Here is a 23,409-nt window from a genome sequence, read left to right as displayed (position 1 = left end):
AAATGCAAAGAAGATAGCAGTCAGATTGCTTCTCTGCCTTATCTGAATTCCAGTGGCCAACAGAAATCTTATGGTGAAAAGCTGAAAATCTGCAGGAAAATATTTTACCAAGAACATCAGCTTGAATGAAACATCTCCAAAGAATCTTTTATAAACTTTTAAACTCTTTCTCACATCAAGGCATTCTTGACACAAATCTTACCTGAAACACTATCCAATGTTTTATTTCTTCTATAATATATGACATGTAGTCATCTTTCACATTTTCTGTAAATCATCACCTTCATATCCATAGTATTGTTTATTAATAACACCATAAAAATACTGAGAGAAAGTATAATTTCTGATCATATTTTAGAGAGTGTTCTAGGAACTTGCTGTCAAACTTTGAGGGTGAATCTCTGATGCAAAGGGTCAGCAAGCTGATTTGATTAAAGAAAAACAGAAAACCTAATTGTGAGAGCAATTTTGAATATTTGAAACTCTCTATGTATCTGTGTAGTCATTTGCTTCCGTTTTAAATAGACATAAAATAAGGACTGCCATCTATTTTATATGATACTTAGATACTCTTTGTTTCTTCAAAATACATTTCTAGTCATTCTTGCTAAGCCTATTAGCTTCTCATGGCACTTGTTTCTGACTCTTGACATCTCATCCTTGCATGTATCTCATTTGCTACTAACTCTCCTCAGTTCTCAGCTTCCTCTTTCCCATGCTTCAGTTCTAGCCAATTTCCAAAGCCAACCACTCCATATGCTTAGAGGCATATTAGACTTCTGTCATTTTTTTTCTCTCACATTGTCACATCTTATGCTTCTGATTCCCAGAGAGCCACAAATTACCAAGAAAAAAAGTGTTCACAGATAGAGCAGATAACCTAAAATAATGATTTTTTTTTGGTGAAGGTCATGTACTAGTACTACTGTACACTTTGCTATGAAAAGCAGGTGAGAAGAATTATTTCTGCTTGCAACTTGTTGCTCAGCTTCAACGAAAGAAGCAGCACAGATCTATCACTTCTCTTTAATAATGTAAATTTATGAACTAGCCTGGTGTTTTGCCATCCATCCTCCTCAGCTATGGCTTTGATGCTTATCTGTTGCTTATATAAATCTTACATAAATTTAACTTATAAAGCAGGAAGCACAAAATACCTTGCATTTGGTTATGTTCACTGAAAACACAGTAGAACCATATTGTGTGTGGGAACACAAATGTTTTAAATACTTAGCTCTGCATAATTCTTCTTCTTGTGCTTTATGTGTGCACATGAGTGCATATGTATTTCTTTGTGGCTTACTGGAGGGAAAAGTATTTTATAGAAAGTCATTATGACTGTCTTTTCTGTTTTCAAGTAGATCATGCATGTAGAACAGGAAAAAATCCTTAGATGATAGAGACTGAAAGACAGTCATCAGCAGCTCATCTGCAACCACGGAATAGAATTATTATTAAATATATTACTTTAAAGGGGTGCATGAAGTCCAGACCCTGAGAAAAGCAGGATGGCCAGGTGCTTGGTTGATGCCTCAAGAGTGATAAAAAAATGCCATTTGGAAGACTCATATATGTCCTTCCTTTACTGATAAATGTGTTCATACAACCTGATTAGCTCAGACAGGTTCTGAGCCAGCTTTCAGTACGTGAAGAAAAGAATAACCAAGGTCTAACTATATTTTTCCAGTAGCTTCTGTCATTAGTGCATCTGAATCAGGCACTTAGTTCATAGATTAAAAAAGCACAGATAAAGCATTCTAATAGATTTTGAAACTGATTTTCTGTTTTGAAACCCAGAAAACTAGAAAGCTTTCTAATTTCCTATTAACAGACTCACAGACTTGCAATCTATGCTATAATTCATTATCTGAATAACATTTTGAATATCATTGCACAAAAAAACCCCAAGTTCAACTGCATTTTCTCAAATTATTTTTCATATTATTGAAATGCATTCAAGTCCATACACATATTGCTTTTTGGATGAATACAGCACTTTCAAGATCTCTACGTGGTACGAAGAACAATCTTTAAAATAAGCAATGAGTGAGAAAGTACAATCTGAGGCAGGAATCTAAATCAGGAGTTAAATGTACATAACCTTCCAAGGTCTTGATCATTATGAAAGGGATTGCAAGTACATGCCAATAACTATTTCCAGGATGTAAACATTTGGGCTGCCAGTGTGTTATTTACATCTATAGAAAATTTATAACTGGAGAAAATGGTATTTAATTTTGAAATAATGCAGACTGAATATGAAAGGTTTCTTGGCACCAACAGCTATTAGAATTGTGCATTGCCCTTTATGGAAAGTGACTGAAACCTTATTCCTTTGAAAGTTAAAAACAGTGAAAGACTTGAAGATGACTTTAAGGACTCAAGCCCTGTTGGCTGTAGGCTGCAACAGAACCTTTTACAGTTGAGTAAATACTTACTTCCCCCTCAACTTCATTGAAAAAGATTAACTTTACTTCTATTAATAATAGAAGTAATAATAGAATAATATTATTCTGTTTTGAAAAAAAATACTTTACTTCTATTAATAATCTTGGTATAATACTTTGCAGTCTTTTTTGAAATCCAGGGCTGTATCTCTGTGATACAAATGCAGTGGACTGCAGAGATATCCAAAGTAGCTCTGAACAATATGAGACAGGAGAATCAAGCAAAAGACCCAGGGTAAGGCTGCTGTCCTAATTCTGGAACATTAATCACACTGAAAGGTCTATATGGCACAGCACTGCATTGGCTCTCACACTTGAGAATGTTAAAAAAATCTGTTCTAGAGGGAAAAAATTTCTAAAGTATTTCTGATCCTCAACATCTTTATAGTTAAAATGACTGCCATTCAGTCCTCTCTATCTTCAGCTATTGAAATCAGCTGCAAACAGAAGACAAATCATGCTAGCCAAGATCTGATACACTTGGGAATTTTAACTGGAAATATCAACCCTTCACAGTGTTCTATACAGCAATGCAGAAGCAGAAAAAAAAATGGATTTAAGAAGATTTTAAAGAAGAATTATTTCTCCTTTGCACACTACTGAACACAGTATTCTTTGAAAAGCACCAAAATAGTACTGCAGTCCTTAAAAAAAATCATGTAATAAATTCTGCAGCTTTATTTCTTTGAAAAAGGGGATATTTCTTTATGATTTTTATCACTGCAAATTGCTTCAAAGTAAAAGCAGAATTATTAGTTTGCAAAATTAACACAATTATGTTCTTGTTTGCTTTTATGCATCATCACCTTCAAGTATTTTGCATTGACCTTCAATCAACACAATCTGTTTTAAAATGCCTTCAGCTAAAACTATGAGAGGTATGTTTTATGGGCAGAAAATGCAAGCATTTGAAACAATTTATTTCAGCTGAAGTATCACAAATACTATCTAGAAAATAAAATACCCATAATGACATTATTTACAGCACCTATCTTTCACTACAATCAACAATTCCTGTTGTAATGAAGGATGCTATCCTAAGCCTGCACATTTCAGAGGTCAAATTCAAAATAAGATATGTACAAAATTTCTGCATTAATATCAGCATGATCTGAAAAAGGATATGATTTTAAAATGGAAATCCAATTTCCTTGCTGGCTCATAAACACTTAAAAGGTTAAGATGGTAAAATATAATTCTTTATTCAGGCCTCTTCTAAGCTACTGAAGGCAGAACTAGTTGTTGCCTAGGACAACAAAATATTTAGTAACTGTATTTTATCTGTTTTTGTAGAGAACTTGTGGGCTGGCAGAAGAGGTTATTTTCCAGGGGTTTAAAAGGAAATAAGAAGTCTATTGTACTCCCTGCAAAGGAGATCACATTCTGAAACTCTAAATATGAACCTTCTAATAGAACACCAAGATTTTAGAGAGAAAATCAAATGATAAGGCAATTTATTTGTTCCCTGAATGGAGAGAGATTTTGTTAAGATACTTCAGAGACATTGCTCTCTCTGGCAATAGATAGAGTGGGTTGCTTCATAATGCAAGATAATTTTTTTAATAAATCAATCATTTGTGCTACCTTGTGTGTTACAGGACAAGAAAATGATCCTGCAGATGGAACACAATAGGTGCTAAAATTGCTCAGCTTTGATTATTAGTGCTAAAAATGACTGCCAATCACTACCTGATTATAATTTGTTTTGAAGAGAGTGTGGGGGAAGAGAAGGAATGAAATAAAAGAGAAAAAGAGGGGGGAAGTTCTGATTTTAAAAATTCTAAGGCAAATGTTTGCCTCAGAAAGGAGGGAAAAGCAATTGCTATCTGCAAATTTCAATGGCTAGATTTACAAATCAAACATAGTGGTTTTAATATCACTTTTAAATCACAAAACAATATTTTTTTTGTTATTGCCATAATGCAAGGAAATAAAAGAATCAGGAAAATTACTTCAAAGTATTTATATCATGTCTTCTATTAAAATAACCTGTAATACAAAATGACATGAGGTGGATTAGAAAAGAATCATTATGCTACCAAAAGAATAAATGTCATGACATTGTTCACAGTGCAAATATTTCCTTCCTTCCTTCCTTCCTTCCTTCCTTCCTTCCTTCCTTCCTTCCTTCCTTCCTTCCTTCCTTCCTTCCTTCCTTCCTTCCTTCCTTCCTTCCTTCCTTCCTTCCTTCCTTCCTTCCTTCCTTCCTTCCTTCCTTCCTCCCTCCCTCCCTCCCTCCCTCCCTCCCTCCCTCCCTCCCTCCGCTCTGAACTCTAAGCACTGCCATGATCCAAAGTGGGAGTGGGAAGAGGTAAACACAAGATGTTTAAAGGAATTGCCATGGTTTATGTCATCTCAAGCTCTTTTGCAAGTAACAGTATAGAGGAAAGAGAATGATGTATTTTAAAAGTATTTTCTTCAGAGTGAGGAACAGATGGAAGCTTGCACATCAAATCACTCCCAGGCTGTAAGATCACTACCTATGCAAAACATTACATGCAGAAACTGCACAGAAGAGTTAAACATGTTACAAAGTTAAAATACTGGCACATGGATTTGTTGAGGATACAGAGCTTCCAATGAGACTTCTAGAGACAGCCACTGCAATACTACAACAAAACAACAGTTTCTAAATTAAAAGTAACATCCACAGTAATTTAGGAACTGAATGATGGAGATATTATCAGCATTCAAAACAGAAACAGTCTGACTGCAGAAAGAATAATTTTCAAATGCAAGATCCAAAGGAACAAATTTAGTACATTATTGCAATTGGTACATCTTTAATTATTGCAAAAGAAACAGATACGCATTATTAAAACTACTTTGAGACCTCTGTGGGTGCCCCGGATAAAGGGAATCTACATAACTCCAGTATATGGAAAAAAATGCTGTATGCATAATAGTGCATGGCTTTTTTTGTACATTTAATGAACTTACTGATCCAGTGTCAAAGGTAAATAGAGTAATTTAGAGTGTTATCCTTTGTATTTGAAACCATAGTGGGTAACAGATATGAATGTAATCCAATCTACAGCGGATTATGCAGGAGGAAATGAACAAATCCATACACATCTTACCTCATGAAGAAGTAATGCATCATGATGAAAGCCATTCAGTTGCATACTCATCTTTTTGATATGAAAAACACAAACAACTCTTCTGTTGTCAAAAGAATGCTCAATATCTGGTTCTATATAATTAATTATATTAATGATCCTAATTAATATAATTAGGGTAGCTTTGAAAATGAAGCCAAAGAATTTGAATGGATTTTGAAATTTTCCTTCACATTTTCTCAAACAAACCAAGGCTGACCATTACCCATTTAAAAATTGTAGTTATTTAATATGAAATCCACCATAAACGTAGTAGAAAATGTTTCCCTGAATGTATTCATGTATCTTATACATAGGTTACTACTCTACTAATGAGTGAGAAGACCCAAAGTTCAGTCTGCCTGGCAGAGAATTTTAAAGATTCACATTAAAATTTCAAAGGCTAGAAATATCAGTTCCTTAGTAAAAGAAGAACTCTTAGTAAAAGTAGATATTGTAGGTGTATTAGTCAGCTAAGGCCTCATGAGAGCTCAGAGCACCAAGTTCAACACAGTGGTTTCCATAACTTAGACCTACAGGCTCAAGCTAGATATGCATAAAGAAATTCTGACTTTGAAATTAGACATGTATCACTGCCACTCTGTGACTGCATTGGAGCTGTAAAGGGAAGGACCAGAAAGATACAGAACAAGGATTTCTGGATGCCTGAAATTACTAAATGATGTAAGACTCTTTGGTTTGCAAATGAGACCATTGACAGGAGAAATGATAGAAGTGTGTAAAATGAACCATAGCACAGAAAAGATAAATAGAGAAGGAATTCAAAGATGAATTTGATGTGCTACTAGCAACAATGTGTAAAAACTTGTTATCTGAGGACTGGAAAGTAACAAAATTGCTGTCAGTTTTTGAGACTAGTTTCACGGAACATCCACAATAATACTGGCCCCTACACCTATCCCAGGTGAAATAGTAGGAATTTAAAACTGTATACCAGTAATGTACACATGAATAAAGCCAACCAAGAAAAGTTGAAGTGACTGCATGTAAGGATGCCTCATATCTCAGGAACCTACTGGTGCTCCTTGAAGCAGTCAAAATCACATAGTGAAGGCTAACATGTTCCTTGATCTGCTTGTTTGCCTGAACTTCTAAAGCCTTTTGATGAAGTCACTCTGAAAACCCTTTTACAAAAAAATACCCCAAAGGCCACAAAACAGCAGTCATTAAAGATTAAGCATTAAGAAGAGGTTCTTTCATGGAGAAACAGCTGTTTAAACCAGGAAACTGCAGGAGAAATCACAGTTTTCAAGGTGGAAGGTTTCTAGTGAATTCCTCAAGAGATCTGTGAATGAACCTCGGCTCAATATATTTATTCATTCTATAGGCAAGAAGACCAGCAGTAAGATCACAAAATTTGATGATGATAGGAACTTATTCCAGGTTAAAAAGTCAAGGACCAGTTGGGCCCAATTTCAGAAGTCCTTGAGCTCAAAACTGTTATTTTAAGAATGCTACGCAAATAATTCATAATATGCTTGTTCATAATATACTTGCTACATAGCCTTCCCTGGTCCTCTGTTTATAGTGATTTTTACAGACATCACAGTGGGTTACACAGACCTACTGATCTGCTTCACTATGGCTGCTGTTAGGCTCTTTCATTCCTACAGTAAAAAACATCATGGGCTTCAATAATCATGTACCCGCTTTAAATAAAACTAAAAGAGTCACTTTTCCATGCAGTATATAATTCAATTAAGTTGTGGGACTCATCAGTGATCTTCTGAAAGGTCCAAAGTATTTAGCTATAAACTAATGGAAGGCAGTCCATTGGTAACTAATTTCTCTCTCCGATATTTTTTGCTCTGATCCTGAACAGCAGCCATTCTATCCTAAGAGAAACCAGGAGTGCAATCTGGGAGAGATATTCAAGGATGCTCCCCAAAAAGTTCAAAGTATGGACAGGAATTGAACCATAGCATAAAGATTAATTTTACAGAAGAAAAAGACTGAATCATCCATGGGAAAGAAGTATGTATGTGAAAAGAAGCTCAGAGTGCAAGATGAACTAATTGAGAAGAAATGTAAACCAGGCCACTTCCATGTAACCCTCCTCCCAGGAGTTCAACTATCTGTGATCCCAGACCTACTTTCAGTACAGCGCAGCTGTGCAACTGTTCTCAGCTTCCTTCTGAGAAAATTGCTAGGGCGTGAGAGGGAGCTGTGAGAGAGTGCACAGGCTGGAAGCATTTGAGATAAGAATGGTAAAGTTGCAGACATAAGTAAGATTGTTGACACAGGGAAAACTGGCACCTCAAAGATTCAAGGAACAGCACTCCCATGAAGGGGCATAAAATCCTAACAAGAAAAAAGAAAGGGAAATCAGAAGACAGCAGCTCAGCACTACCACAGATCAGTGGTAGTTCAGTGAGCCCCAGAGGCCAGCTCTCCCCTTACCTGAGTGATGACTACTTGCCCATTATACTGAGTGACTCATTTCGTGGGGGTTGATTTAATGCCTAGTTCATTAGTCCTACAAAGTATTGTGTGTTACACGACAAATAATCTGCTTTGTGCTTTTAAGGTGTTTATATCTTGCCTGAAGAATCTCTATGGTAAAGTTCCCTGAGGAGAGCGAGTCCCACAGGGGGAGGGTTACATAAGTAATCTAGAATAACAGACAAGGATAATATGATTAGTCATATAGAAAAGCATTTATACTTCAAAGCACAGGTGCACAGGAGGGTTAGGGGATTGTAGAACATGCTGGACTTTTTTTTCAGCAGATGATATGTATTTCAGAAAAGTTCCTCATGGCTACAGCATTGAATAAATTATATCTGAATCAGGATACAGAATTTGATCTCTCTAATGAGCCAAGAAACCTGGGAGACAAAAGCAGAAGTGTTGGGAAAGCCTAATCTAAGAGAAGGCATTTTGAATACTTACAATCCCAGGATAAGAAAATTAGAACAATGCTTCCCAGAAAGCACATCACAGAAGGAAATGGATCTGGGAAATTTCTAAATTATCTAAATGAAAAATTAATTGCTGAAACAAAACCTAAATTTCAAAGTCTGACTTGTTGAAGAAGGACTGAGAATGCTGGTGGGAGCTTACAAGAAACACAAATGAGTAACTTTTACAATTATTCTTCTGATTCAAATGCTTTTAGAAATTGCCTTTCAAGAAACACATGCTCTATTTACACATAGAAGTTTGAAAGAAACTAGCATGTAAGTTAGAGATGACATTACCTTGCCAGAATAATTTGAAATAACTTTTAGGAATATGAATATTAAATTTGTTTTTTAATGCCAGAGAGCTGGCTGGGGAACCAGAAAAGCTGAGGGAAGATGCCCTTTCCCACCAGTGCCTCAGGACATTCTCCTGCTTGGTGCTCTCCTCACAGTGCTTTTCAATGTGCTTATCTAGATGATAATTTACAAGAATAATAAGACTGTGTTGGAAATAAAGTAAGAACTGTTCTTTTTAGGAAGACAAGAAGACTCAAAGTTCTGATCATTCCAGTGTCCTATGGGAATAAAGGAAAAACCACGAAGGAGAACCTAAATCATAGAATCATTTAAGCTGGAAAAGACCTTGAAGCTAATTGAGTTCCACCATAAACCTAACACTGTCAGGTCCCACTAAACCATATCTTTAAGTGTGACATCACACCTACATGTCTTTGAAATATCTCTAGGGATGGTGACTCAACCCTGGTGACTTCTGTGGGCAGCCTGTGCCAGTGCTTGACTACTCTTTCTTTTCTGTGAGGAATCTTTTCCTAATATTCAATATGAGCCTTGAGGCCATTTCCTCTTATCCTACTGTTTGTTACTTGGGAGAAGAGACTGACCTCCACCTTGCCACAGCCTCCTTTCAGGTAGGTGTAGAGTGAAAATGTCTCCTCTGAGCCTCCTTTTCTCCAGGCTGAGCACCCCCAGCTCCCTCAGCCACCCTTCACAGGATGTGTGCTCCAGACCCTTCACCAACTTTGCTGCCCTTTTGGGATACGCTCCAGTGCCTCAACCTCCTTCTTGTAGTGAGGGATCCAAACAGAAGATATTATCTCTAGCACCAAACCTGTTCCTACCCCTCCAGGACCCATGCTTGATTTCCCAACAGTTAAATGGAAAGTAGCACCAAATATGAACAAAGGGATTCCTTGAAGCAAAATAGGTACGGCTTTCATGTCAAATTCAGTGGCAGAAACTATTTAAGAAGCTGAAATGAAGAAGTTATCATTTCTGTAGCCCTTGATATTTTTTATTGCATATTAGGCATAACTTTAATTTAAATTTCTTGTTCTATCTACAACTGAGGCATCCAGAGCCTCCAAACCAAGGGTACTCTGAATTATTTTTATGATTCTGAGTCTGTTTCTTTCCCTTGTTTTTCAAATGTCTGGATTTTGACCTACTCAAGAGAAGAGTCCTGTTCCTGAGTTAGTGGCTTTGACCTTTATGCATTCTTTTGTGAAAAACTTTCTGGATAAGATTTTCTTTGCTAACAACTGAAAAAGTGAGACCTTTGAAATCAATTTCAGACAGCAGGACTGCTGGTTGGAGCTAAGTATCTCGTTCTGACAGACTGCACAATGCTTCAAACCAATTTCTTGTCCATTTCTGAAAGATTCCCTCCAAATGAAAAAAAAACCAGTAATAGTAAATACCTTTCTAAGCTACAGATTTTCTCAGTGAACCTAATATCATTACATTGAGCTCCTACTGATTGGGAGGAATCAAATATGGCAGGATTAAAACAGTAATTCTTATAAGGCAAAACTGTTTTATTAACTTTGCTCTTGAACAATATAATTCAAACCTATCATGTGGAAAAATATTTATCTCTGTAGATTCCTATATCTATGGAAGTATTTATACAACCATTAAACAGCTTCTTGCAACTCATGGCAAAAGGAGGTGTTTCCCCAAGAAGTACAGGCCTTCAAATTGAATATAATGTTAAGCTTTAAAGTTATAGGGACATAAGGGTTTCATTTATATAAGTTTTACAGAAGTGTATTCCTGTTAACTTCAGTGCAGGTACTCCCCTTTTCATCAGTTTAAGCATGTTTGGAATCAAACCACAAACCTTTAATGACGTTTTAATGATCCACTTGGGGGAGCCAAAGGGTAATTTGTTTGCAAATTGATTGTGGCAAAACGGGATGCAAAATTAGAGAAAACAGTAAGAGCAGAATCTTCTACTTTTTTCAACTCAGTGCTGATTGATGACCTATATTAGCTTCTGAGGCAAAGGGTCCCCAATTCTTATTAAAATTCCAGCAATTTAGAGAAAAAAGAAACCCAGTTATAACTAGCTTAGCAGCAGACATCCGTAATGCATCAATCATATCCTGACTGCAATTATGTAGCTACAAGATACATTAAATGAGACAAAACACACAAGGCAGAGTTTGGCCCTTACACGACATTTTTTTCTGCCAGTTAACATCAACTGTGGCAGCAAGAAAAGAAATTCTAATGTTCCATGGTTTTGTCTTCCAGCTAACATGAATTAACTCCTTTTATGCTTTTCTTTCTTTTGTTTAGATGCTGGTCTCAGGCACAGACACCTGTGCCATGTGCAGAAGTTACTGTGCTGCAGCAGGGCTTTTCACCATAGCTATGTTCTTTATTTCTCCAGCCTGGGACACAGTGGGAACTGTTTCCTAGCATACAACTACAGCAGCTGCTTTATCTTATGCTTGATTGACTGTGGTTACTGGTAGCCCTTGGAGTGCTCTGGGACTCCAGCCCTAATCAGAGGCAGAGATGCAGCATCTCCTACACCTGAAGGAAGAGCAGAGCCTTTTGTCTGTGAAGAATCAATAACATATGATATCGGGCTTCTCTCCATGTAGAGGTTGCCCTAAAAGTTAATGTAAACTGACATTACAGTTGATTTCAGAAGTCACAGCAAAGCTACAATCCTCAATCTTTTATAAGAGAAAACAACTCACTTTCAGACACATAACTCACATGAAAATTCCTCTGGCAGAGCTGTACTGTCAATGGCTTCACTGTAACATTAGAAACTTCACTATAACAGCACAAACCTCCTCTCATTCCAAATTACCCTGCAGAACAGTCCACATTAAAGTTTATGGTTGCCCATATGTGGGCATCTAATTAAACTGAGTCATGTAAATGAAGTTTCAAGCAAAATTGATGACTAAATAAAAAACGGTATTTTTTTTGAATAACTTACTTACAATAAGGTTTCTTATTTTATGTCTAATTCAGCTGGAGCTATGTGCTTTGTAGCTACAAACTCCCAAAACATATTTTTAAATGTCATTCTGCCTCCTGAAGGCAAACACAATCATGCTGATTGAATACCATGCTAAAGACAATGGCAAACTAAATGGAAGCAAAGGGTACGGCCAACCCAGGTACAGGCATGAAAGGTGTAGTCATTAAGAGCTACAAGATACATTAAATGATACATTGATGATTGTACTTGTGGTGCAAATTGCTTTTCTGCCTTCTCCTTGATGTACAAGGACAAGTACTATGTAATGTATTTGGGAGGAACTACTGCTATAAATTAATCAACTTACATTAATTAATTCAATCTCCCATATTTTTTTCACAAGGTCCATCGATGTATAGCCATTAATTAGAAAGGATTTGGTATAGTCACCCAGTTCAATGGAATCCAGCCATTCAGCTACAGAGGAGGGGTTGTAACCATCGTGACCGATCTGCTTCATCTGAAAAACAAGGATGAGCAACAATTACTGGTGATACCCATTAAACACCTTTCCAAACACGAGTTACACATTCTTTGGGTCACTTATCTTCTTCTCTGATCAACAGTCTTTTAATGGTTAGTAGAACATGAAACAATTTTGTGTTTAAGCAGCAATAGAACTTAGTTTTCGATGCATCTTTTTCTTATGGAATCTTGCCTTTTACACCAGAGTATACCAAGACTGTAGCTGGAGTTTCAATTCTTTCTAAACATCAGATAATCCATAAGTGGGGGAAGGCAAAAGGCTAAAAGAGATATTAATATCCTTACTGCCCAAAAATGTCGGATTTTCACCTCAGATTTCATAGAAGGGGAAGAAATTAGACTGAGAAATGGTTCTTTTGGTATCATACTGCAAATGAAATATATGGTCTTGGTTGCATTATTCCTAAATTATCGTTCCTACCAGGCTATATGTTATTTTCTAACAGCTGAACCTGCACTATATTTTTCCATCCCCAGGGAAGGTTTAAAAAAAGTCTCTTTCCTCTACTTGCTCACATTTTTCATGGCATGGGAATTTAACATGTTTTATATTTCTCACTGTCTGGTAAGTTCCCTGAGATTGGACAACTGAATCAGATATTATTGGAATGGAATTGACAGAATACCATACACAGAAGTGCACCATTTACATCTACATAGAAACACAGCCACCTAATGTCATAAATCTTGTTTTCATAAAAAACGAAGAAATACCTCTGGCATCTAATTTTTCTGAATTTTGTTAAGCTGCCAGGAAGTAAAAGCTGCAATTTCTCTTTCACAAATGCCTCTCAGTGACACAAGTGAAGACTTTCAAGATAGTCATTAAAGCTATTAAAGATAAAACTTATAAAGCCTCTACCGGTGCAGTTTGTTACGCCACACTGTTATAATGAATTTTAAAGTAACCTACAATAGTGGCAAAAATAAAAGTAGAATGAGGTAGAAAAAGTTATGAAATAGCCTCAATTATCAACACTATTCTGCACATATTGTCTTTCTATGGAAATGTAACTATTGCTAACTTGAAAATACACTGAACCGGTAAATTATCAAGAAGCTTTAGAGGGTTAGAAATCACGGGTTTTGCATAGGTTCTCCTGACTGTGCAGGGGTGACTGCAAATAGTAAAAGCCAGTCTCCCATTTTTGCCTACTAATATACATTCCTACTTTATGAGAAACAATGGAAGTGTGACAGAAACATAATGCTTTGAGCTTAAACTCTCATATTCACGTTGCAGTGTGCCTGCATCACTCCTCTCTGGCATACTGATTTTACAAAGGGTATGCTTAAATAGACACTTGTAAGGCAAGAACCTGATAAATGGAATAAGAAAAATCTAGTATAGAGAAGTCATGAAGACAGGGAACAGACCCACAGGGAACACATGAGTTTCAGAAAATATAAGGTATTTTTGTTTCCTTTCTCTAACAAAGAAAATTGATGCACCATCAAATAATTTTCAACCTATTCAGATAGGGCATGTCATGCAAAATATTTCTTGTGTTTCTTACTATTTGATCTTTACATTTAATAGATTCTGATTTTAATTTTTTTTTTTTTTTGGCATCCTGATTTGAGAAAACCCACGCAGTCTGGTCCATACTTCTGCTAACCCATCAGCCTCTATGAAAAGTAAACACAACATGGCAAGTTTCTAAATTCTCAATTCCCACTGGAGATCTCCATCAAAAGAATTGTTAAAATTGATATTCCTCTACTACAACAGAGTTGCAAAGGGCTGCAGGCAAGTAAACACAGGTGAACAATACAATAAACAAGAGAACAACTGAAATGGATGTGACAATTTCAGTGTTTGGATTTGGTGCCAATAGACAAAACTGTTATTGGGTCACTCAATAGCCTACATGAAAAAACACTGGTCTGTTGTAGGGCAGCAGCTGATTCTGCAAGCATTTTCCCTCTCCCAGATTTTTGTCTGCTGGTATTCAAGGCCATGCTGCAGGTAGTGCAGCTGCTTAGCCTTGGATCAGATCTGTGTGAGGAAGAGCAGTGGGAAGTTTGGCCAGGGCTTTAGCCAGACCCCACCTTTTGCAGGAGCTGCATCTGAACTCAGGTCCATGTCCTGACACTTAGCTAAGCTATGCTGTAGGTATGTCTGTGCCCAGCCACATTTGTTCCTCCTCAAACACTGACTGACCCTCCAAGGTGACCTTGCCCTGTCCCTATCCCTGTGAGTGTCCTGTTGATTTGCCCTGGGATGTGGCTGCTCACAGTCACTGCCACTGTCCCTGCCCTACTCGCCTCTGAGCTCCCAGCCCACCTGCCCTGGCAGGACAGTTGCTACTATCACCAAAAATTAATCTCGGAGCTAGAATATTTACTATTGTTTTCAGCACAAAAACATTATTTTGTTTTGTCATGAACAAAGAACTACTCTTTTATCTAAAACAGGCTTTCTAAAATGAAAATTATTAAAATTTCAGTATCTGTCCTCTTGTCTCTTTCTGTTTTTTAATAATACCAACTTTATTAACTGTCATTCATAGTTACCTGAATGTTTTCCTTTCAGACAATTACTGACAGACATATTGGTTATCTAGATGTGACAGTATCATTAATAGTATCTGCTTTTCATATAAAATGTTATTGAGTTTTTAAATAAAACCACTTTGAAATATCTGTCTGGAAGTGCTGCCCTTTTACTTTGCCAGAGATTCAGTTTAGTTGCATCTTACCCCAATCTTCATTAACAGGTCATGACTCTTAGACTGTATCTTTTCTTCTATGCTGCACTATTATCTTGGACTCCTCTCACAGATAATTTAAACCCCGTAGGCTTCCTTGTTGATTGATGTTTCTTGAAAGAAAAATTCCCTCCTACCTACTGAGTATATTTCCATGGATATTTCAATCATTTTGAACCAGCTACAACACAAGCACCAGTGATGTCAAGCATCCAAGTAAGTTGCACACTGTTTGATTCAGATCAATGTAAAATCTCTGAGCTGCAAGTCATGACAGTGTTTCAAATATTAACTGCTCATAAATAGGGGCACTATTGTTCTTCCACAGACACTACTACCAGTTCACTCAGCTGTTTAGAGAGCAATACCAATGTCAGCTCTTTCACTGCAGAAGATTTTTGTGTGCTGACTGTGGAAAAGGCTAGGAATTGAAGCCCAAAGGATTTAGAGAAAAAAATATTTAAGAAAATATGATTCAAAAAAGTATGGAGGAAGATACAAAACATATGAAATTTCTCTCCTAGGTCCTAATGATATATCATCAGTATCACTTCCTTTGAAATGAATAGAAAGCAAAAGCCAGAAAGAGCTGTTTCTCATAATAACATAGCAATGTCAAGTAGTATCCTAATGGTTTGAGAAACCCCTCTCAAGAGACTGTCTGCATAACAGACTTTTGAAAAACATATATCACTGCTCTGTTGATAGAGCATTTTACATTAGGATAAAAGGCACTTGAGTTTTTTGTCTCTGAAAGGTGGCCAAATAAACACAAACAGAGCTTCAAAGTAATCACATATGCACTAGAAAAATCGAGGTAAATTCAGTAGCATGGACTGTTACCAGTTTTCTCTGATCGTCACAGACAGATAGAGAATTAATACTATGTTCTCCAAAGGCAGTATCACTATCCAGTGGAGCTTAGTATCACTATCCACAAGCTTTTCATGTGTTGTACAAGGAGGATGAGATTACTTGACTTTCACTGCATTTTAAATGGTGGCTATGATTACTGTGAATTTATGCTTGTGTTCGTTTGGAAGAAAGATCTTTTTAGCAAGCATATATGCAAGCAAGCAATGCTTTCTTTTACACTGCTGGCCCATTCAAGAGTTTTAAGGAGCATTTTTGGGAACTTACATGAAACTATCAGCTACCTAGCTAAGAAATTTTACGTGGTTGTAATAGGGGATATAGCAGTTCTTTCTTGTTTCCTGTCTTTGTCAGCTATCTGTTTTATATTACGTACTTCAGAAATGTGGTCAGTTGGAGTCCTATTGTTGGAAGAGGAGATCATTCCTCCTCTAGAGCACCAAAAGAAAAGGCTCAGAAGAGTGACACTTCTGAAGCCCAGAGAGCCTGGCTGGAACAGGGGCACCACACGGAGCTGGTTCCTGCAGTGCCTGGGCAGAAATTGAGCCTGCAGTCAGGGGCAGAGGAGCAGCTTTCACAGGGGATGGGCAAAATGACGAAGGACCTGAGAGGACTTTGCATGTGCTGCTGGTAGAAAGGCACTGAGTGAAACAGGGTCTGCCTGCAGAGAGACAGCAGGTGAGGAAGAACTGTATATAAACTTTTTGGGTTTCTATTCCATCTAGCCTGTCACATATTTTAAAAGTTAACTATTCAAGCTTGTGTTCTATTAATGTTAGACTTTTCTTTCCACTAATCAAAAGCCTTCTGTCTTCTTGTGGAGCTTGCTAGAAAAAGACAGTACAGGCACATTCACTTCACAGCAGTGCTTGATTGAGGCAGGATCTTGCCTCAATGCAAGGTCCAGAATACCCCTGAGTTCAATGTTTCCTACCTAAGATTGTCAGAATTGCAGCAGCTATCCATTCTACGGTTTTTTCAGTTGGAATCTGTCTTCCAAATTTAAAGGAAAATAGATGCACACCTGGGGGCTTTTGTGTTTGCTTTTTTCTTTTTTCTGGAGAAATGTAAACCATTCCAATCCAGAAGAATGAAGAAACCTCCCAGTTCTTCATCAGATACAATATGTGGGACAAAGAAATAACAGTTGTCATTCAGTGATAATGTACGCAACAGTTTGGACATATCCATTGCATAAAATGTAATCTTAAGAAGATCTAAAGATGAAATTTGTGGACTAAGTGGAAGCTATGACTTTTGATCTCATGAAAAAGTTTAAGTCAGCTCCTTCAGGTTATCATCCTAGTCCGGTTACCAAAAAAAGGGGATAGTACTTCCTCTTATGTAGCGTATCTCCTTGCCTGCTGACTATTCTCAGGGCAGCCAGAAGATACTGTGGAGCCAATCGCAAATAAGAAAGTATAAAAGAAGCAGGAAAGTAAGTAGGACATCCTGTATGGCAACAGTGGCAGGACCAGCTGCATGCTACTGTTATCGACACGATACAGATAAATGTCAGCATGTCATGTCTAGAGTGGCTCTCTGGTAGGCTCAGATAAGAAGGAAAATGTTTATGATACTTCTTTCATCAGTGAGATTTGAAGGACATGCCTGGAGAAGTCTGTGGGACTAGTCTAAAGTCGGTCTGAAGTAAACACCTGGAACTATATCTTGCATGTATCTAATTGCTTCTACTGATTCATTCCTATTGTGCTGCATTAGTTAAACAACATAGACTACCTATTTGTATTTCAGACTTGAAAAATTCATGTGTTATACTGGATTCTAATAGCTTTTTTCTGTCCTTGTGGCTAAAGGTCTTGCAAGTGGTGCAGTAAGCATGTGGGTGGCCTCCCCTCAAACCAGAAAAGTAACATCCAGAGGCATAAGAAGCAGGGAAAACAGCAGAGTAAAAAGCACGTCCTTGGAATCCCATTTTTCATTTTCACTTCCAGCAGACCAGAAACAAGAAGTCACAGTCAGAAAGAGTCATCAACATTTTGCAGCACCTCCTAGTTTGGAACCTGCCTTAGGAATGGAAGTGCTAAATGGGAGGTAATTAAACACCAGGACTGGCATCTTGCTGAACTCTGCAATGTCTAAGCCAATAGCAATATGGCAGCAGCAAAGATCACATGATGTGATCTTTCTCTCTTACATACACAGCATAGTTAATGAGCACATGCACATGTCAGCACAAAGCAGAACAGTCATTCTGCTTTCCTAAATGCCAGACTCACTGTGCTTGCACAAGAGTGTTACATATGAGTAATAAGTCCAGCACTTTTGGAAGCAGAGCTTTACAACACCACTTGCAGACAGGATGTGCTCATAGCCTGCTCAAATCCTACTTCTTGTCTCGTTCTGCAAAGCACCCAAGAAAAGAGGCTGGCTGCCTGCACACCACTGCTATTCCCAAACCTGCTTTGTGCTGAGACCTCTCTGTGCAGGAAGGAACAAGCTGCTTTAAGAATAGCTCTGAAGCCAGGAGAAAGCTGCTCTCAGCTAACATCTTTCTTCCATCTGTCAAATGAGAGCATGTGTTACCATTATATGCTCGGAGAAGGAGCCATACACTGAGCATCCCACACAGAACCAATCCTCTTTCTTGGATAAATTTTGAGATAACCTAGGATAATTGTAATTTTAAAAAAACCAACTTTTTGAAGAACCCACTGAAAAGTCACTCACACATAGGTTTGGGATGCTGAAATAGCTAGCCAATGCTCCTTAGATTTTCTATGTAACCTAAGTGTGACTAAAATTTTATGCCATGACTGTTATTACTTTCTTAGTCAATTAAGCATACACTGCACACAATTCTTTTCTCAGTATTAATTTTTTTCTCAAGGTATTTGCAGCTTCAGTATCTTTTTATATGTTATCTCCACTTCTCAACATATCTGAATTTCCTTTCAATAAAGCATATAACATCCTCCTCCAAAACTTTATTGATTTCATTTTTTCATACAAAAGTCTTAAATGCAATAAACTCTGCTATGAAATTTGCTTTAAGACTGATGTAATGTATAAAATACTTCTATTTCAAGAATTAATTTTGCAAATGATATTTCTACCAGACTGTCTTAACCTTATATTATTAAAATAAGCCATAAAGTGCTCTAGTTAATATTAAGGTGAAACTTGAGAAATTTAAATTACATTGGTACAAGACAAGAATTAGAGCTACAAGCTCTAATCCAACAAAAATGAAGAGTATTTTGGAAAGAAGCATTCTGTCTCAAAGATTTCAACCTTACCTACCTACTGGTGAACATACTATTTTTTCCTCTTATTTCTTCTCAAATACAGAATATAATGGGAAAGAAAACATTTTGAGAAATCCAGGTAAACATACCCTTTTATACCTGCTTAAGAGACCACAATGCTTAATTAATCTATATTTGGCCAAAATGTGAGGGGTTTTTTTTCCTATTTAAAACCACTTCAAGCTCCAGAGAATGGTTCCTAATAAGGATACTGGTTTTTGATATCTAGAAATTCTATACTCTTTAGGAAGGAAGCAGTTCAGTTATGAGTAAAAAATTTCAGCTACTAAATACCTATGCATTTCCAGGCTGCAGAGATGAATATGTATCAGAACAACAAAAAGAGCTTTTAAAAAAGCTATTTTAAAACCTTGGTGATAGATTTGTTGCTTGATTGTTACCCTTTTAACTTTTAACTCAGTGCTGCCTGGGGCTTTAAGAAAGTGTTGTTTGATAGGTGTTTTTTAAAGCACTTAACTTCCACCTCAAAATACGAGCAAAAAAGTATCTCAAGATAGGAAACATTATTGGTAGAACTAAAAATAACATCATCAGCATTGTCATTAAGTTAAAAATGCATGGAGTCATCGAGATTTAAATTAAATGAGGAACAGAAAAGAGGTACATGTTCAAAACAAACAAACTAACAGAATTTTTATCTAATGAGATTCAAATTAGTGAGACTCCAATTACGGTTTGAGGTCTTAATATATTTAGATGGCATGCACTATTTTGAATGCAGGATGACAGAGCTGAACTTATCAACACACAAATAGAAATACAGCAATGTTTAATGGTTTGTTGCAGGTTGTGAAAGTGTTTTATGTATTTAGCAAGCTGTTGTGAATACAACAAGGGTGTGTTACATTAGATAAAACTTCCCATGATCCTAATTTTTGGGCTCTATAACCTGCCTTCAAAAGAACTCAGTTTATATAGGAAATTATGTGTTTTTACTGCGTAAGCTCCCTTACATTGCTGAGTCATTTACATGGAGAAACATGATGCACAGCTTCAGCTTGCAACTGCATTTGATTTGGTGTAACATCCCTGCATCAAAGACAAGTTAAAAATGTGGTCCTTAGGGACTGCCTTTTTAGCTCAACAGGGAAGAAGCTAAAAACTATCCCACCATTATTCAGCACATGCTTCAAGCCATCTTGTGTTACTTAACTATCTTTGGCACAGAATTCTTCTGAGTAACTGCATAACCATCCTGTTCTCAACTGGTTTCAAGAGTACCTCCAGATCTCGATCCTGTCTCACATCAAGCAGGTGCGATCCTGTCTCACATCAAGATGTTAAAAGGACTGAGGTTGTAGCTTTATAACAGAATCTGCTCTCAGCATTACTAAACTCTCCAAAAGCAGACCATATTAGCAATGCTTTCATAAACACCAGCCACCGAGTGCAGACAGCACTAACATGATGATATATTAACAATAATTTTGAAGAATGTTAACAAAACCACATGAAAGTTGATCTCCCTAAGAAGCATGAGAAACAGTATAAAGATATCATCAGCTACAAGCTCAGCTAAAGATTACAAAATTTTTGTTTGAATGATAGTATTCCTGAAAAATTCATAAATTCATAGATAAACCTTTAATATCTTTTTAAATTCATCAAATGCTACTTTTAATACCCTGCTTCTTGTACCATTTATCTCATTTGTCTAATATGGTACGTGGAAAATGGTTCTTTTTAATAATCTTTGGTGTTTCCATGTGCAGACTCACATTGCAGTATATATGGATTGACTAACACCTCCAGACACAGAAATTGCTTCACAACTTCTGATTTTCCCATACAAAAGAAACCTTTGTGCTCTTTCTTACAAGTCGTCCATCCAGGAAGCCTTGATGCATCAAAAAGCCTTTTACATGATCTAAACTGAAAAATCCTTTAATAACTCTTGTCATTCTTCAGCATTATGAAACTTCAAGTGGAATAATCTCTATTTACCTCGATTACTTCTGATATGCTGCTACCAGAACACTCAGTGCACTTTACACTTGATTTTATTCCTGCCATAGCATTTTGCACGAAGTATCAGCATCACATGTGACAGCCTTCTGAGCCCTACTGGTGTCTGCTATTCATCATTCATTCTCCTTTTAAAATTTTCCAAATCAAAGTAGTAATTTTTCATGTTAGGTCCACTATCTCTAGTTTGGAATGGTAGTAGGAGCCTCCAGTGATACATTCTGGTATGCAGAATATTCTATCACTGATTTTTAAATCTAGATTTTAAATTGGTTAGCACTAAAAATGATTGGGAAAATGGCTGCAAGCTTTTCTGTCTGCAGCTGAGAAGCAAAATTCATATACATAGCAGAAAATGAAATATGCAGCCTGCAGGAAGTCTCTGTATGTCACACAAAAGGCAGGTACTAGGAAACAATCTTTCCTCCAATGCTTTTATGAGTACTTATATAAGGGGCAAAGTAGGGGCAACTCCTATGTTAAGAAAGGCATTCTGGGATTCATGGACAGCCTTATTTACACATGTGTAATGGCAGTCTATAAATAGGCTGAAAGGTCAAAAGGAATTCAAATTCATTCTAAACAGCCATCACGTCAAATTACAGATTTTAGCTCCCTTTGCTTTGTCAACTACATCTATGCAAAGGGAGTTCAATACATTGACATTATTTTACACCATATTTGCATACGCAAAAAATGTGTCTACAAAACCAGTAGAGTTACGGATGTAACTCTATTCCAAATCTAATCTCCATTCCAAAAAGTGTTTTAAATAATGTGAATACTGCAGAGGTTAGTTCCCTCAGTTGCATAATAACAGAAACTATACCTTTGGGAGAAGCTGGATTGCTTGGAGTATTCTCTGTCTGTGCCCAGAGTTAAGGATTCCTATTTCCAGGAGATCCTGGTCCTCCATCACGTTGCTTCCCTAAAAATGGGGAAAAAAAGTGGAATAAAAATTGAAAACTTAACAGATGCCCTCAATACCCTGAAACAGGCACTTCTGTCACATTTAGAAGAGAACACTTTGCTTAACTTATAGCATGTGACAAGAATAATAAATTACTGATGATTGCATTCATTTTCACAATAATAAAATATGGTGGCAGGTGCTTGAACCCATGGACTATTGCTACACTGCTGGCAGCACTGCTGGTGGAGAAATTGTAGCTCTCACTCAAGCCAAATACCAGATGTGATTGCTCTTTCATTTGGAACCAAGGACACGACTACAGAATTGTTCAGAAACTCTCCATTTTTTCAATTCACCTCCTACCTCAACTATCTATTTATGATGTTCATTTCCCTCCAGACTGATAAAAAATCAACACAGAATAAGATGAGGAGAGTGGATAAGGATAAAATTATTTAGTTCATTGATAGTAAAATGATGAAGAAAGGGACCGGTGTCAACAAACTATGCAGTCCCCATCCCCCATTTAACTGTACCAGTTCAATGCTAACTTTACTTGTCACTGCTTTTATTTTCCGGCTCATGGGCAGGTCAAATAGTTCCAAACATTCAAATAGCTGAAAAAGACCATCTGTTCAAATAATACACAAAATAATTGCCCAGAAAAGTCAATGAAATAAACCTCCACAATTCAAGCATCTCTTGATGGATGGCTAGCTAGGAGTTGCTAGCAGTAGGAACTACACAAACAGGACAATACAATTCCTAAATTCAAGGAGTCTGATACCACCTAATAAGTCCAGCATTTGAAAGTTGATGATCTAAAGAGCTGTCAGTGACTATTGAAGGACTCATTGGAGACACAAGAGTGGCTCAAAAGGGGAATTGAAGACAAGGATCAAGTTGGAATAGCTGGCAATCTTGTATTCTTTTTTGAGTTTATCATTTCAGAGAAAAATCTCATCTTTTTATAATATATTTTGTTTTAAGAAAGTTTCTATTACAGTTGAAAATAAAACCTGAAAAAACTGATGACCTGTCCTGATCTCTTACCCTTGTTGGAGTCTCATAACACTAATTGACTAGAAGCAAGAATTCTTACTTGTACTCATTTAATTTGATCACTTTGGCGTTATGAGAGTAAATCCATGAAAATTTCATGTCTAGCTTTCCATTTGGCTTGCTGCTCCTGACTTAGCACAGCTCTTAAGAAGTGGAAAAATGAAAAGCAAATAGGCCCATAACAGAACATGCTTAAATGCTTTGCTCAGTCAGGGCTTAATGAAGGATGTGACTTCTTTCTGAAAATAAAATCTCCTGTCCCAAAGCAGCATGGATTTCTTTCAAAAATCACCCTGGAATATGGAAGACTTCACTCTGTTCAGCTGCTAAATTTTC

The 23,409-nt window shown here is 36.9% G+C and overlaps 1 protein-coding gene across 11 annotated transcripts in view; it reads right to left on the bottom strand.

Annotated features, from left to right (window-relative positions):
• ANKS1B (ankyrin repeat and sterile alpha motif domain containing 1B) overlaps positions 1 to 23,409 on the bottom strand; it is a 408,171-nt gene that overhangs the window by 140,468 nt on the left and 244,294 nt on the right. For all 11 annotated transcript variants that reach the window (XM_071423209.1, XM_071423211.1, XM_071423210.1 and 8 more), the window contains 2 exons: positions 21,928 to 22,026; positions 12,081 to 12,233 (listed from right to left, as the gene is read on the bottom strand). In XM_071423209.1, coding sequence (XP_071279310.1) covers positions 12,081 to 12,233; positions 21,928 to 22,026 — 252 coding nt within the window. The remainder of the gene's footprint in view (positions 1 to 12,080; positions 12,234 to 21,927; positions 22,027 to 23,409) is intronic.

The sequence above is a fragment of the Agelaius tricolor genome, unplaced genomic scaffold (assembly GCF_023055355.1).
Source record: "Agelaius tricolor isolate 1412-34295 unplaced genomic scaffold, bAgeTri1.0.p SCAF_3, whole genome shotgun sequence".
Classification (NCBI taxonomy): Eukaryota; Metazoa; Chordata; class Aves; order Passeriformes; family Icteridae; genus Agelaius; species Agelaius tricolor.
Note: the sequence above shows the minus strand (reverse complement) of the source record. Positions and strands in the feature narration are given on the sequence as shown.